This window comes from Mustelus asterias, unplaced genomic scaffold (assembly GCF_964213995.1).
Source record: "Mustelus asterias unplaced genomic scaffold, sMusAst1.hap1.1 HAP1_SCAFFOLD_2751, whole genome shotgun sequence".
NCBI lineage: Eukaryota > Metazoa > Chordata > Chondrichthyes > Carcharhiniformes > Triakidae > Mustelus > Mustelus asterias.
Window position 1 is genome coordinate 1 of NW_027592696.1, and position 15,724 is coordinate 15,724.

General features: G+C 59.1%; 1 protein-coding gene across 1 annotated transcript in view; it reads right to left on the reverse strand.

The window, feature by feature from the left end:
• Positions 1 to 86: 86 nt before the first annotated feature.
• The window catches only part of LOC144489994 (protein spinster homolog 1-like), a gene marked incomplete at its 3' end in the record, with an annotated part of 47,341 nt that continues 31,703 nt past the window's right edge, over positions 87 to 15,724 (reverse strand). The window contains exons 2-4 of the mRNA XM_078207819.1: positions 14,992 to 15,058; positions 11,742 to 11,884; positions 87 to 239 (exon numbers count right to left, since the gene is read on the reverse strand). Coding sequence (XP_078063945.1) covers positions 87 to 239; positions 11,742 to 11,884; positions 14,992 to 15,058 — 363 coding nt within the window. The remainder of the gene's footprint in view (positions 240 to 11,741; positions 11,885 to 14,991; positions 15,059 to 15,724) is intronic.

Sequence of the window (15,724 nt, forward strand, 5' to 3'; positions counted from 1 at the left end):
GAGGGGGTGCCTCGGGAAGGGGGTCCCTCGGGATACAGTAAAAGGGATACGCGGGGCAGTGAGCGTGAGACAAGTTTGGGAGTTACCTGTCCAGAGAGTTGCAGGTTGCCTTGGTGCAAGGGTGCATTGTTCCCTGAACCACCTGGGCACGGAACAAGTAGGTCGGTGCCCACAGTGCCAGAGTGCCCGTGACAAAGGCCACAGCTGTGAATCCCAAAGACGATAGAATGAAGCTATAACTGCGAGAGAGAGAGAGAGAGAGATTAGATACACTGTCATTTCCCCCTCTGGGACCGCGTGTCACAGTGCGTTAGATACACTGTCCTTTCCCCCTCTGGGACCGGGTGTCACAGTGCGTTAGATACACTGTCCTTTCCCCCTCTGGGACCGGGTGTCACAGTGCGTTAGATACACTGTCCTTTCCCCCTCTGGGACCGGGTGTCACAGTGCGTTAGATACACTGTCCTTTCCCCCTCTGGGACCGGGTGTCACAGTGCGTTAGATACACTGTCCTTTCCCCCTCTGGGACCGGGTGTCACAGTGCGTTAGATACACTGTCCTTTCCCCCTCTGGGACCGGGTGTCACAGTGCGTTAGATACACTGTCCTTTCCCCCTCTGGGACCGGGTGTCACAGTGCGTTAGATACACTGTCCTTTCCCCCTCTGGGACCGGGTGTCACAGTGCGTTAGATACACTGTCCTTTCCCCCTCTGGGACCGGGTGTCACAGTGCGTTAGATACACTGTCCTTTCCCCCTCTGGGACCGGGTGTCACAGTGCGTTAGATACACTGTCCTTTCCCCCTCTGGGACCGGGTGTCACAGTGCGTTAGATACACTGTCCTTTCCCCCTCTGGGACCGGGTGTCACAGTGTGTTAGATACACTGTCCTTTCCCCCTTTGGGACCGGGTGTCACAGTGCGTTAGATACACTGTCCTTTCCCCCTCTGGGACCGGGTGTCACAGTGCGTTAGATACACTGTCCTTTCCCCCTCTGGGACCGGGTGTCACAGTGCGTTAGATACACTGTCCTTTCCCCCTTTGGGACCGGGTGTCACAGTGCGTTAGATACACTGTCCTTTCCCCCTCTGGGACCGGGTGTCACAGTGCGTTAGATACACTGTCCTTTCCCCCTTTGGGACCGGGTGTCACAGTGCGTTAGATACACTGTCCTTTCCCCCTCTGGGACCGGGTGTCACAGTGCTTTAGATACACTGTCCTTTCCCCCTCTGGGACCGGGTGTCACAGTGCGTTAGATACACTGTCCTTTCCCCCTCTGGGACCGGGTGTCACAGTGCGTTAGATACACTGTCCTTTCCCCCTCTGGGACCGGGTGTCACAGTGCGTTAGACACACTGTCCTTTCCCCCTCTGGGACCGGGTGTCTCAGTGCGTTAGATACACTGTCCTTTCCCCCCTCTGGGACCGGGTGTCACAGTGCGTTAGATACACTGTCCTTTCCCCCTCTGGGAGCGGGTGTCACAGTGCGTTAGATACACTGTCCTTTCCCCCTCTGGGACTGGGTGTCACAGTGCGTTAGATACACTGTCCTTTCCCCCTCTGGGACCGGGTGTCACAGTGTGTTAGATACACTGTCCTTTCCCCCTCTGGGACCGGGTGTCACAGTGCGTTAGATACACTGTCCTTTCCCCCTCTGGGACCGGGTGTCACAGTGCGTTAGATACACTGTCCTTTCCCCCTCAGGGACCGGGTGTCACAGTGCGTTAGATACACTGTCCTTTCCCCCTCTGGGACCGGGTGTCACAGTGCGTTAGATACACTGTCCCTTCCCCCTCTGGGACCGGGTGTCACAGTGCGTTAGACACACTGTCCTTTCCCCCTCTGGGACCGGGTGTCACAGTGCGTTAGATACACTGTCCTTTCCCCCTCTGGGACCGGGTGTCACAGTGCGTTAGATACACTGTCCTTTCCCCCTCTGGGACCGGGTGTCACAGTGCGTTAGATACACTGTCCTTTCCCCCTCTGGGACCGGGTGTCACAGTGCGTTAGATACACTGTCCTTTCCCCCTCTGGGACCGGGTGTCACAGTGCGTTAGATACACTGTCCTTTCCCCCTCTGGGACCGGGTGTCACAGTGCGTTAGATACACTGTCCTTTCCCCCTCTGGGAGCGGGTGTCACAGTGCGTTAGATACACTGTCCTTTCCCCCTCTGGGACTGGGTGTCACAGTGCGTTAGATACACTGTCCTTTCCCCCTCTGGGACCGGGTGTCACAGTGTGTTAGATACACTGTCCTTTCCCCCTCAGGGACCGGGTGTCACAGTGCGTTAGATACACTGTCCTTTCCCCCTCTGGGACCGGGTGTCACAGTGCGTTAGATACACTGTCCCTTCCCCCTCTGGGACCGGGTGTCACAGTGCGTTAGACACACTGTCCTTTCCCCCTCTGGGACCGGGTGTCACAGTGCGTTAGATACACTGTCCTTTCCCCCTCTGGGACCGGGTGTCACAGTGCGTTAGATACACTGTCCTTTCCCCCTCTGGGACCGGGTGTCACAGTGCGTTAGATACACTGTCCTTTCCCCCTCTGGGACCGGGTGTCACAGTGCGTTAGATACACTGTCCTTTCCCCCTCTGGGACCGGGTGTCACAGTGCGTTAGATACACTGTCCTTTCCCCCTCTGGGACCGGGTGTCCCAGTGCTTTAGATACACTGTCCTTTCCACCTCTGGGACCGGGTGTCACAGTGCGTTAGATACACTGTCCTTTCCCCCTCTGGGACCGGGTGTCACAGTGCGTTAGATACACTGTCCTTTCTCCCTCTGGGACCGGGTGTTACAGTGCGTTAGATACACTGTCCTTTCCCCCTCTGGGACCGGGTGTCACAGTGCATTAGATACACTGTCCTTTCCCCCTCTGGGACCGGGTGTCACAGTGCGTTAGATACACTGTCCTTTCCCCCTCTGGGACCGGGTGTCACAGTGCGTTAGATACACTGTCCTTTCCCCCTCTGGGACCGGGTGTCACAGTGCGTTAGATACACTGTCCTTTCCCCCTCTGGGACCGGGTGTCACAGTGCGTTAGACACACTGTCCCTTCCGCCCTCTGGGACCGGGTGTCACAGTGCGTTAGATACACTGTCCTTTCCCCCTCTGGGACCGGGTGTCACAGTGCGTTAGATACACTGTCCTTTCCCCCTCTGGGACCGGGTGTCACAGTGCTTTAGATACACTGTCCTTTCCCCCTCTGGGACCGGGTGTCACAGTGTGTTAGATACACTGTCCTTTCCCCCTCTGGGACCGGGTGTCACAGTGCGTTAGATACACTGTCCTTTCCCCCTCTGGGACCAGGTGTCACAGTGTGTTAGATACACTGTCCTTTCCCCCTCTGGGACCGGGTGTCACAGTGTGTTAGATACACTGTCCTTTCCCCCTCTGGGACCGGGAGTCACAGTGCGTTAGATACACTGTCCATTCCCCCTCTGGGACCGGGTGTCACAGTGCGTTAGATACACTGTCCTTTCCCCCTCTGGGACCGGGTGTCACAGTGCATTAGATACACTGTCCTTTCCCCCTCTGGGACCGGGTGTCACAGTGCGTTCGATACACTGTCCTTTCCCCCTCTGGGACCGGGTGTCACAGTGCGTTAGATACACTGTCCTTTCTCCCTCTGGGACCGGGTGTCACAGTGCGTTAGATACACTGTCCTTTCCCCCTCTGGGACCGGGTGTCACAGTGCGTTAGATACACTGTCCTTTCCCCCTCTGGGACCGGGTGTCACAGTGCGTTAGATACACTGTCCTTTCCCCCTCTGGGACCGGGTGTCACAGTGCGTTAGATACACTGTCCTTTCCCCCTCTGGGACCGGGTGTCACAGTGCGTTAGATACACTGTCCTTTCCCCCTCTGGGACCGGGTGTCACAGTGTGTTAGATACACTGTCCTTCCCCCGTCTGGGACCGGGTGTCACAGTGCGTTAGATACACTGTCCTTTCCCCCTCTGGGACTGGGTGTCACAGTGCGTTAGATACACTGTCCTTTCCCCCTCTGGGACCGGGTGTCACAGTGCGTTAGATACACTGTCCTTTCCCCCTCTGGGACCGGGTGTCACAGGGCGTTAGATACACTGTCCTTTCCCCCTCTGGGACCGGGTGTCACAGTGCGTTAGATACACTGTCCTTTCCCCCTCTGGGACCGGGTGTCACAATGCGTTAGATACACTGTCCTTTCCCCCTCTGGGAGCGGGTGTCACAGTGCGTTAGATACACTGTCCTTTCCACCTCTGGGACCGGGTGTCACAATGCGTTAGATACACTGTCCTTTCCCCCTCTGGGACCGGGTGTCACAGTGCGTTAGATACACTGTCCTTTCCCCCTCTGGGACCGGGTGTCACAGTGCGTTAGATACACTGTCCTTTCCCCCTCTGGGACCGGGTGTCACAGTGCGTTAGATACACTGTCCTTCCCCCCTCTGGGACCGGGTGTCACAGTGCGTTAGATACACTGTCCATTCCCCCTCTGGGACTGGGTGTCACAGTGCGTTAGATACACTGTCCTTTCCCCCTCTGGGACCGGGTGTCACAGTGCGTTAGATACACTGTCCTTTCCCCCTCTGGGACCGGGTGTCACAGTGCGTTAGATACACTGTCCTTTCCCCCTCTGGGACCGGGTGTCACAGTGCCTTAGATACACTGTCCTTTCCCCCTCTGGGACCGGGTGTCACAGTGCGTTAGATACACTGTCCTTTCCTCCTCTGAGACCGGGTGTCACAGTGCGTTAGATACACTGTCCTTTCCCCCTCTGGGACCGGGTGTCACAGTGCGTGAGATACACTGTCCTTTCCCCCTCTGGGACCGGGTGTCCCAGTGCGTTAGATACACTGTCCTTTCCCGCTCTGGGACCGGGTGTCACAGTGCGTTAGATGCACTGTCCTTTCCCCATCTGGGACCGGGTGTCACAGTGCGTTAGATACACTGTCCTTTCCCCCTCTGGGACCGGGTGTCACAGTGCGTTAGATACACTGTCCTTCCCCCCTCTGGGACCGGGTGTCACAGTGCGTTAGATACACTGTCCTTTCCCCCTCTGGGACTAGGTGTCACAGTGTGTTAGATACACTGTCCTTTCCCCCTCTGGGACCGGGTGTCACAGTGCGTTAGATACACTGTCCTTTCCCCCTCTGGGACCGTGTGTCACAGTGCATTAGTTACACTGTCCTTTCCCCCTCTGGGACCGGGTGTCACAGTGCGTTAGATACACTGTCCTTTCCCCCTCTGGGACCGGGTGTCACAGTGCGTTAGATACACTGTCCTTTCCCCCTCTGGGACCGGGTGTCACAGTGCGTTAGATACACTGTCCTTTCCCCCTCTGGGACCGGGTGTCACAGTGCGTTAGATACACTGTTCTTTCCCCCTCTGGGACCGGGTGTCACAGTGCGTTAGATACACTGTCCTTTCCACCTCTGGGACCAGGTGTCACAGTGCGTTCGATACACTGTCCTTTCCACCTCTGGGACCGGGTGTCACAGTGCATTAGATAAACTGTCCTTACCCCCTCTGGGACCGGGTGTCACAGTGCGTTAGATGCACTGTCCTTTCCCCCTCTGGGACCGGGTGTCACAGCGCGTTAGATACACTGTCCTTCCCCCTCTGCGACCGGGTGTCACAGTGCGTTAGATACACTGTCCTTTCCCCCTCTGGGACTAGGTGTCACAGTGCGTTAGATACACTGTCCTTTCCCCCTCTGGGACCGGGTGTCACAGTGCGTTAGATACACTGTCCTTTCCCCCTCTCGGACCGGGTGTCCCAGTGCGTTCGATACACTGTCCTTTCCCGCTCTGGGACCGGGTGTCACAGTGCGTTAGATACACTGTCCTTTCCCCCTCTGGGACCGGGTGTCACAGTGCGTTAGATACACTGTCCTTTCCCCCTCTGGGACCGGGTGTCACAGTGCGTTAGATACACTGTCCTTTCCCCCTCTGGGACCGGGTGTCACAGTGCGTTAGATACACTGTCCTTTCCCCCTCTGGGACCGGGTGTCACAGTGCGTTAGATACACTGTCCTTTCCCCCTCTGGGACCGGGTGTCACAGTGCGTTAGATACACTGCCCTTTCCCCCTCTGGGACCGGGTGTCACAGTGCGTTAGATACACTGTCCTTTCCCCCTCTGGGACCGGGTGTCACAGTGCGTTAGATACACTGTCCTTTCCCCCTCTGGGACCGGGTGTCACAGTGCGTTAGATACACTGTCCTTTCCCCCTCTGGGACCGGGTGTCACAGTGCGTTAGATACACTGTCCTTTCCCCCTCTGGGACCGGGTGTCACAGTGCGTTAGATACACTGTCCTTTCCCCCTCTGGGACCGGGTGTCACAGTGCGTTAGATACACTGTTCTTTCCCCCTCTGGGACTGGGTGTCACAGTGCGTTAGATACACTGTCCTTTCCACCTCTGGGACCGGGTGTCACAGTGCGTTAGATACACTGTCCTTTCCCCCTCTGGGACTGGGTGTCACAGTGCGTTAGATACACTGTCCTTTCCACCTCTGGGACCGGGTGTCACAGTGCGTTAGATACACTGTCCTTTCCACCTCTGGGACCGGGTGTCACAGTGCGTTAGATACACTGTTCTTTCCCCCTCTGGGACTGGGTGTCACAGTGCGTTAGATACACTGTCCTTTCCCCCTCTGGGAGCGGGTGTCACAGTGCGTTAGATACACTGTCCTTTCCCCCTCTGGGACCGGGTGTCACAGTGCGTTAGATACACTGTCCTTTCCCCCTCTGGGACCGGGTGTCACAGTGCGTTAGATACACTGTTCTTTCCCCCTCTGGGACTGGGTGTCACAGTGCGTTAGATACACTGTCCTTTCCACCTCTGGGACCGGGTGTCACAGTGCGTTAGATACACTGTCCTTTCCCCCTCTGGGACCGGGTGTCACAGTGCGTTAGATACACTGTCCTTTCCCCCTCTGGGACCGGGTGTCACAGTGCGTTAGATACACTGTCCTTTCCCCCTCTGGGACCGGGTGTCACAGTGCGTTAGATACACTGTCCTTCCCCCCTCTGGGACCGGGTGTCACAGTGCGTTAGATACACTGTCCTTTCCCCCTCTGGGACTGGGTGTCACAGTGCGTTAGATACACTGTCCTTTCCCCTCTGGGACCGGGTGTCACAGTGCGTTAGATACACTGTCCTTTCCCCCTCTGGGGACCGGGTGTCACAGTGCGTTAGATACACTGTCCTTTCCCCCTCTGGGACCGGGTGTCACAGTGCGTTAGATACACTGTCCTTTCCCCCTCTGGGACCGGGTGTCACAGTGCGTTAGATACACTGTCCTTTCCCCCTCTGGGACCGGGTGTCACAGTGCGTTAGATACACTGTCCTTTCCCCCTCTGGGACCGGGTGTCACAGTGCGTTAGATACACTGTCCTTTCCCCCTCTGGGACCGGGTGTCACAGTGCGTTAGATACACTGTCCTTTCCCCCTCTGGGACCGGGTGTCACAGTGCGTTAGATACACTGTCCTTTCCCCCTCTGGGACCGGGTGTCACAGTGCGTTAGATACACTGTCCTTTCCCCCTCTGGGACCGGGTGTCACAGTGCGTTAGATACACTGTCCTTTCCCCCTCTGGGACCGGGTGTCACAGTGTGTTAGATACACTGTCCTTTCCCCCTTTGGGACCGGGTGTCACAGTGCGTTAGATACACTGTCCTTTCCCCCTCTGGGACCGGGTGTCACAGTGCGTTAGATACACTGTCCTTTCCCCCTCTGGGACCGGGTGTCACAGTGCGTTAGATACACTGTCCTTTCCCCCTTTGGGACCGGGTGTCACAGTGCGTTAGATACACTGTCCTTTCCCCCTCTGGGACCGGGTGTCACAGTGCGTTAGATACACTGTCCTTTCCCCTTTGGGACCGGGTGTCACAGTGCGTTAGATACACTGTCCTTTCCCCCTCTGGGACCGGGTGTCACAGTGCTTTAGATACACTGTCCTTTCCCCCTCTGGGACCGGGTGTCACAGTGCGTTAGATACACTGTCCTTTCCCCCTCTGGGACCGGGTGTCACAGTGCGTTAGATACACTGTCCTTTCCCCCTCTGGGACCGGGTGTCACAGTGCGTTAGACACACTGTCCTTTCCCCCTCTGGGACCGGGTGTCTCAGTGCGTTAGATACACTGTCCTTTCCCCCCTCTGGGACCGGGTGTCACAGTGCGTTAGATACACTGTCCTTTCCCCCTCTGGGAGCGGGTGTCACAGTGCGTTAGATACACTGTCCTTTCCCCCTCTGGGACTGGGTGTCACAGTGCGTTAGATACACTGTCCTTTCCCCCTCTGGGACCGGGTGTCACAGTGTGTTAGATACACTGTCCTTTCCCCCTCTGGGACCGGGTGTCACAGTGCGTTAGATACACTGTCCTTTCCCCCTCTGGGACCGGGTGTCACAGTGCGTTAGATACACTGTCCTTTCCCCCTCAGGGACCGGGTGTCACAGTGCGTTAGATACACTGTCCTTTCCCCTCTGGGACCGGGTGTCACAGTGCGTTAGATACACTGTCCTTTCCCCCTCTGGGACCGGGTGTCACAGTGCGTTAGATACACTGTCCTTTCCCCCTCTGGGACCGGGTGTCACAGTGCGTTAGATACACTGTCCTTTCCCCCTCTGGGAGCGGGTGTCACAGTGCGTTAGATACACTGTCCTTTCCCCCTCTGGGACTGGGTGTCACAGTGCGTTAGATACACTGTCCTTTCCCCCTCTGGGACCGGGTGTCACAGTGTGTTAGATACACTGTCCTTTCCCCCTCAGGGACCGGGTGTCACAGTGCGTTAGATACACTGTCCTTTCCCCCTCTGGGACCGGGTGTCACAGTGCGTTAGATACACTGTCCCTTCCCCCTCTGGGACCGGGTGTCACAGTGCGTTAGACACACTGTCCTTTCCCCCTCTGGGACCGGGTGTCACAGTGCGTTAGATACACTGTCCTTTCCCCCTCTGGGACCGGGTGTCACAGTGCGTTAGATACACTGTCCTTTCCCCTCTGGGACCGGGTGTCACAGTGCGTTAGATACACTGTCCTTTCCCCCTCTGGGACCGGGTGTCACAGTGCGTTAGATACACTGTCCTTTCCCCCTCTGGGACCGGGTGTCACAGTGCGTTAGATACACTGTCCTTTCCCCCTCTGGGACCGGGTGTCCCAGTGCTTTAGATACACTGTCCTTTCCACCTCTGGGACCGGGTGTCACAGTGCGTTAGATACACTGTCCTTTCCCCCTCTGGGACCGGGTGTCACAGTGCGTTAGATACACTGTCCTTTCTCCCTCTGGGACCGGGTGTTACAGTGCGTTAGATACACTGTCCTTTCCCCCTCTGGGACCGGGTGTCACAGTGCATTAGATACACTGTCCTTTCCCCCTCTGGGACCGGGTGTCACAGTGCGTTAGATACACTGTCCTTTCCCCCTCTGGGACCGGGTGTCACAGTGCGTTAGATACACTGTCCTTTCCCCCTCTGGGACCGGGTGTCACAGTGCGTTAGATACACTGTCCTTTCCCCCTCTGGGACCGGGTGTCACAGTGCGTTAGATACACTGTTCTTTCCCCCTCTGGGACTGGGTGTCACAGTGCGTTAGATACACTGTCCTTTCCACCTCTGGGACCGGGTGTCACAGTGCGTTAGATACACTGTCCTTTCCCCCTCTGGGACTGGGTGTCACAGTGCGTTAGATACACTGTCCTTTCCACCTCTGGGACCGGGTGTCACAGTGCGTTAGATACACTGTCCTTTCCACCTCTGGGACCGGGTGTCACAGTGCGTTAGATACACTGTTCTTTCCCCCTCTGGGACTGGGTGTCACAGTGCGTTAGATACACTGTCCTTTCCCCCTCTGGGAGCGGGTGTCACAGTGCGTTAGATACACTGTCCTTTCCCCCTCTGGGACCGGGTGTCACAGTGCGTTAGATACACTGTCCTTTCCCCTCTGGGACCGGGTGTCACAGTGCGTTAGATACACTGTTCTTTCCCCCTCTGGGACTGGGTGTCACAGTGCGTTAGATACACTGTCCTTTCCACCTCTGGGACCGGGTGTCACAGTGCGTTAGATACACTGTCCTTTCCCCCTCTGGGACCGGGTGTCACAGTGCGTTAGATACACTGTCCTTTCCCCCTCTGGGACCGGGTGTCACAGTGCGTTAGATACACTGTCCTTTCCCCCTCTGGGACCGGGTGTCACAGTGCGTTAGATACACTGTCCTTCCCCCCTCTGGGACCGGGTGTCACAGTGCGTTAGATACACTGTCCTTTCCCCCTCTGGGACTGGGTGTCACAGTGCGTTAGATACACTGTCCTTTCCCCCTCTGGGACCGGGTGTCACAGTGCGTTAGATACACTGTCCTTTCCCCCTCTGGGACCGGGTGTCACAGTGCGTTAGATACACTGTCCTTTCCCCCTCTGGGACCGGGTGTCACAGTGCGTTAGATACACTGTCCTTTCCCCCTCTGGGACCGGGTGTCACAGTGCGTTAGATACACTGTCCTTTCCCCCTCTGGGACCGGGTGTCACAGTGCGTTAGATACACTGTCCTTTCCCCCTCTGGGACCGGGTGTCACAGTGCGTTAGATACACTGTTCTTTCCCCCTCTGGGACTGGGTGTCACAGTGCGTTAGATACACTGTCCTTTCCACCTCTGGGACCGGGTGTCACAGTGCGTTAGATACACTGTCCTTTCCCCCTCTGGGACTGGGTGTCACAGTGCGTTAGATACACTGTCCTTTCCACCTCTGGGACCGGGTGTCACAGTGCGTTAGATACACTGTCCTTTCCACCTCTGGGACCGGGTGTCACAGTGCGTTAGATACACTGTTCTTTCCCCCTCTGGGACTGGGTGTCACAGTGCGTTAGATACACTGTCCTTTCCCCCTCTGGGAGCGGGTGTCACAGTGCGTTAGATACACTGTCCTTTCCCCCTCTGGGACCGGGTGTCACAGTGCGTTAGATACACTGTCCTTTCCCCCTCTGGGACCGGGTGTCACAGTGCGTTAGATACACTGTTCTTTCCCCCTCTGGGACTGGGTGTCACAGTGCGTTAGATACACTGTCCTTTCCACCTCTGGGACCGGGTGTCACAGTGCGTTAGATACACTGTCCTTTCCCCCTCTGGGACCGGGTGTCACAGTGCGTTAGATACACTGTCCTTTCCCCCTCTGAGTCCGGGTGTCACAGTGCGTTAGATACACTGTCCTTTCCCCCTCTGGGACTGGGTGTCACAGTGCGTTAGATACACTGTCCTTTCCCCCTCTGGGACCGGGTGTCACAGTGCGTTAGATACACTGTCCTTTCCCCCTCTGGGACTGGGTGTCACAGTGCGTTAGATACACTGTCCTTTCCCCCTCTGGGACCGGGTGTCACAGTGCGTTAGATACACTGTCCTTTCCCCCTCTGGGAACGGGTGTCACAGTGCGTTAGATACACTGTCCTTTCACCCTCTGGGACCGGGTGTCACAGTGCGTTAGATACACTGTCCTTTCCACCTCTGGGACCAGGTGTCACAGTGCGTTAGATACACTGTCCTTTCCCCCTCTGGGACCGGGTGTCACAGTGCGTTAGATACACTGTCCTTTCCCCCTCTGGGACCGGGTGTCACAGTGCGTTAGATACACTGTCCTTTCCCCCTCTGGGACCGGGTGTCACAGTGCGTTAGATACACTGTCCTTTCCCCCTCTGGGACCGGGTGTCACAGTGCGTTAGATACACTGTCCTTTCCCCCTCTGGGACCGGGTGTCACAGTGCGTTAGATACTTACTTGGAGCAGAGATCCTTCACATCGGCAAGCCAGGATGTGTAGACGAGTTCTCGCTCTGAGCCACGCTCCAAAACTCCTCTTTGTGGCTCTTTAACTACGAAAACCAGGAGCAACACGGCCACTAGGCCCAGACCCGGAGTCACCTGATGAGGGAGAAACAAAGAGTAGTGAGGGAGCGCCGCACTGTGGGAGGGTCAGTGCTGAGGGGGCGGCGCACTGTGGGAGGGTCAGTGCTGAGGGAGCACCGCACTGTGGGAGGGTCAGTGCTGAGGGAGCGCCGCACTGTGGGAGGGTCAGTGCTGAGGGAGTGCCGCACTGTGGGAGGGTCAGTGCTGAGGGAGCGCCGCACTGTGGGAGGGTCAGTGCTGAGGGAGCGCCGCACTGTGGGAGGGTCAGTGCTGAGGGAGCGCCGCACTGTGGGAGGGTCAGTGCTGAGGGAGCGCCGCACTGTGGGAGGGTCAGTGCTGAGGGAGCGCCGCACTGTGGGAGGGTCAGTGCTGAGGGAGCGCCGCACTGTGGGAGGGTCAGTGCTGAGGGAGCGCCGCACTGTGGGAGGGTCAGTGCTGAGGGAGCGCCGCACTGTGGGAGGGTCAGTGCTGAGGGAGCGCCGCACTGTGGGAGGGTAAGTGCTGAGGGAGCGCCGCACTGTGGGAGGGTCAGTGCTGATGGAGCGCCGCACTGTGGGAGGGTCAGTGCTGAGGGAGCGCCGCACTGTGGGAGGGTCAGTGCTGAGGTAGCGCCGCACTGTGGGAGGGTCGGTGCTGAGAGAGCGCCGCACTGTGGGAGGGTCGGTGCTGAGGGAGCGCCGCACTGTGGGAGGGTCAGTGCTGAGGGAGCGCCGCAATGTGGGAGGGTCGGTGCTGAGGGAGCGCCGCACTGTGGGAGGGTCAGTGCTGAGGGAGCGCCGCACTGTGGGAGGGTCAGTGCTGAGGGAGTGCCGCACTGTGGGAGGGTCGGTGCTGAGGGAGCGCCGCACTGTGGGAGGGTCGGTGCTGAGGGAGCGCCGCACTGTGGGAGGGTCGGTGCTGAGGGAGCGCCGCACTGTGGGGAGGGTCAGTGCTGAGGGAGCGCCGCACTGCGGGAGGGTCAGTGCCGAGGGAGCGCCGCACTGTGGGAGGGTCAGTGCCGAGGGAGCGCCGCACTGCGGGAGGGTCAGTGCCGAGGGAGCGCCGCACTGTGGGAGGGTCAGTGCCGAGGGAGCGCCGCACTGTGGGAGGGTCAGTGCCGAGGGAGCGCCGCACTGTGGGAGGGTCAGTGCCGTGGGAGCACCGCACTGTGGGAGGGTCAGTGCTGAGGGAGCGCCGCACTGTGGGAGGGTCAGTGCTGAGGGAGCGCCGCACTGTGGGAGGGTCGGTGCTGAGGGAGCGCCGCACTGTGGGAGGGTCAGTGCTGAGGGAGCGCCGCACTGTGGGAGGGTCGGTGCTGAGGGAGCGCCGCACTGTGGGAGGGTCGGTGCTGAGGGAGCGCCGCACTGTGGGAGGGTCAGTGCTGAGGGAGCGCCGCACTGTGGGAGGGTCGATGCTGAGGGAGCGCCGCACTGTGGGAGGGTCAGTGCTGAGGGAGCGCCGCACTGTGGGAGGGTCAGTGCTGAGGGAGTGCCGCACTGTGGGAGGGTCGGTGCTGAGGGAGCGCCGCACTGTGGGAGGGTCGGTGCTGAGGGAGCGCCGCACTGTGGGAGGGTCAGTGCTGAGGGAGCGCCGCACTGTGGGAGGGTCGGTGCTGAGGGAGCGCCGCACTGTGGGGAGGGTCAGTGCTGAGGGAGCGCCGCACTGTGGGAGGGTCAGTGCTGAGGGAGCGCCGCAGTGTGGGAGAGTTAGTGCTGAGGGAGCGCCGCACTGTGGGAGGGTCAGTGCTGAGGGAGCGCCGCACTGTGGGAGGGTCAGTGCTGAGGGAGTGCCGCACTGTGGGAGGGTCAGTGCCGAGGGAGCGCCGCACTGTGGGAGGGTCAGTGCTGAGGGAGCGCCGCACTGTGGGAGGGTCGGTGCTGAGGGAGCGCCGCACTGTGGGAGGGTCGGTGCTGAGGGAGCGCCGCACTGTGGGAGGGTCAGTGCTGCGGGAGCGCCGCACTGTGGGAGGGTCGGTGCTGAGGGAGCGCCGCACTGTGGGAGGGTCGGTGCTGAGGGAGCGCCGCACTGTGGGAGGGTCAGTGCTGAGGGAGCGCCGCACTGTGGGAGGGTCGGTGCTGAGGGAGCGCCGCACTGTGGGAGGGTCGGTGCTGAGGGAGCGCCGCACTGTGGGAGGGTCGGTGCTGAGGGAGCGCCGCACTGTGGGAGGGTCGGTGCTGAGGGAGCGCCGCACTGTGGGAGGGTCGGTGCTGAGGGAGCGCCGCACTGTGGGAGGGTCAGTGCTGAGGGAGCGCCGCACTGTGGGAGGGTCGGTGCTGAGGGAGCGCCGCACTGTGGGAGGGTCGGTGCTGAGGGGGCGCCGCACTGTGGGAGGGTCGGTGCTGAGGGAGCGCCGCACTGTGGGAGGGTCGGTGCTGAGGGGGCGCCGCACTGTGGGAGGGTCAGTGCTGAGGGAGCGCCGCACTGTGGGAGGGTCGGTGCTGAGGGGGCGCCGCACTGTGGGAGGGTCGGTGCTGAGGGAGCGCCGCACTGTGGGAGGGTCGGTGCTGAGGGAGCGCCGCACTGTGGGAGGGTCAGGGCTGAGGGAGCGCCGCACTGTGGGAGGGTCAGTGCTGAGGGAGCGCCGCACTGTGGGAGGGTCAGTGCTGAGGGAGCGCTGCACTGTGGGAGGGTCAGGGCTGAGGGAGCGCCGCACTGTGGGAGGGTCAGTGCTGAGGGAGCGCCGCACTGTGGGAGGGTCAGTGCTGAGGGAGCGCCGCACTGTGGGAGGGTCAGTGCAGGGGGAGCGCTTGAGAAAACTATCCCATTCTTGCATCCTTGGGAATGACGTCAAGTGGCCTCACATGACCCTGTGGGGTCGTCAAGGCCAAATATGGTGACACATTTCAGTTGGGGTTCAATCAAGGGAAGACTGGGGTTGTCCCCACTGGGGGAGAGGGGGAAATCTAGACACGGAGCCGGGAGGGCTAACACTCCCAGGACGATGACTCTCTGACATGGAGGCGGCCATCTTGGATTCAGACAAGTCGGGATGGCTTCATTTGGGGGACACGGGTCTTTGGAATTCTCTGTGAATCCAGCCTCATGGCGTCTGTCGGAGATACGGGGGAGCAGGTCGATCGCTCGGGGGACGGAGGGACACGGGGAGTGGGCGCGAGAGATCGGGGCAGGAGGCCAAGACTCACCCTCAGAGCCCAGTGCCAATCGCCTGACAGATCCGCCACTTTCGAAGCAACAATGTACCCCAGACCGCTGGGCACGGACACACGGGAGGAGGAGGAACAGAGAGATAAAAATAAAGGTTAAATGGCTGTATCCATCATCAAACCGAGAGATGGCAACCGCGAGGGGCACACCACACCAGCCTGACACTCCGTCTCCAGAGATCCCCCGACACTGCTCACAGCATTACAGATCCCGACACTGCAGAAAGCCCAACGAGTCTCCACCGACCCCCCGATAGAGGACCTTACCCAGACCCTCCCACTGTAACACCACACATCTATCTGCCAATCCATCTAACCTGCACATCTTTGGACACTAAGGGACAATTTAGCACGGCCAATCCACCTAACCTGCACATCTTTGGACTGTGGGAGGAAACCGGAGCACCCGGAGGAAACCCACGCAGACACGGGGAGAACGTGCAGACTCCGCACAGACAGTGACCCGAGCAGGGAATCGAACCCGGGTCCCTGGCGCTGTGAGGGAGCAGCGCAAAACTCTCCCAGGACAGGTACAGCACGGGGTTAGATACAGAGTAAAGCTCCCTCTACACTGTCCCCCATCAAACACTCCCAGGACAGGTACAGCACGGGGTTAGATACAGAGTAAAGCTCCCTCTACACTGTCCCCCATCAAACACTCCCAGGACAGGTACAGCACGGGGATAGATACAGAGTAAAGCTCCCTCTACAC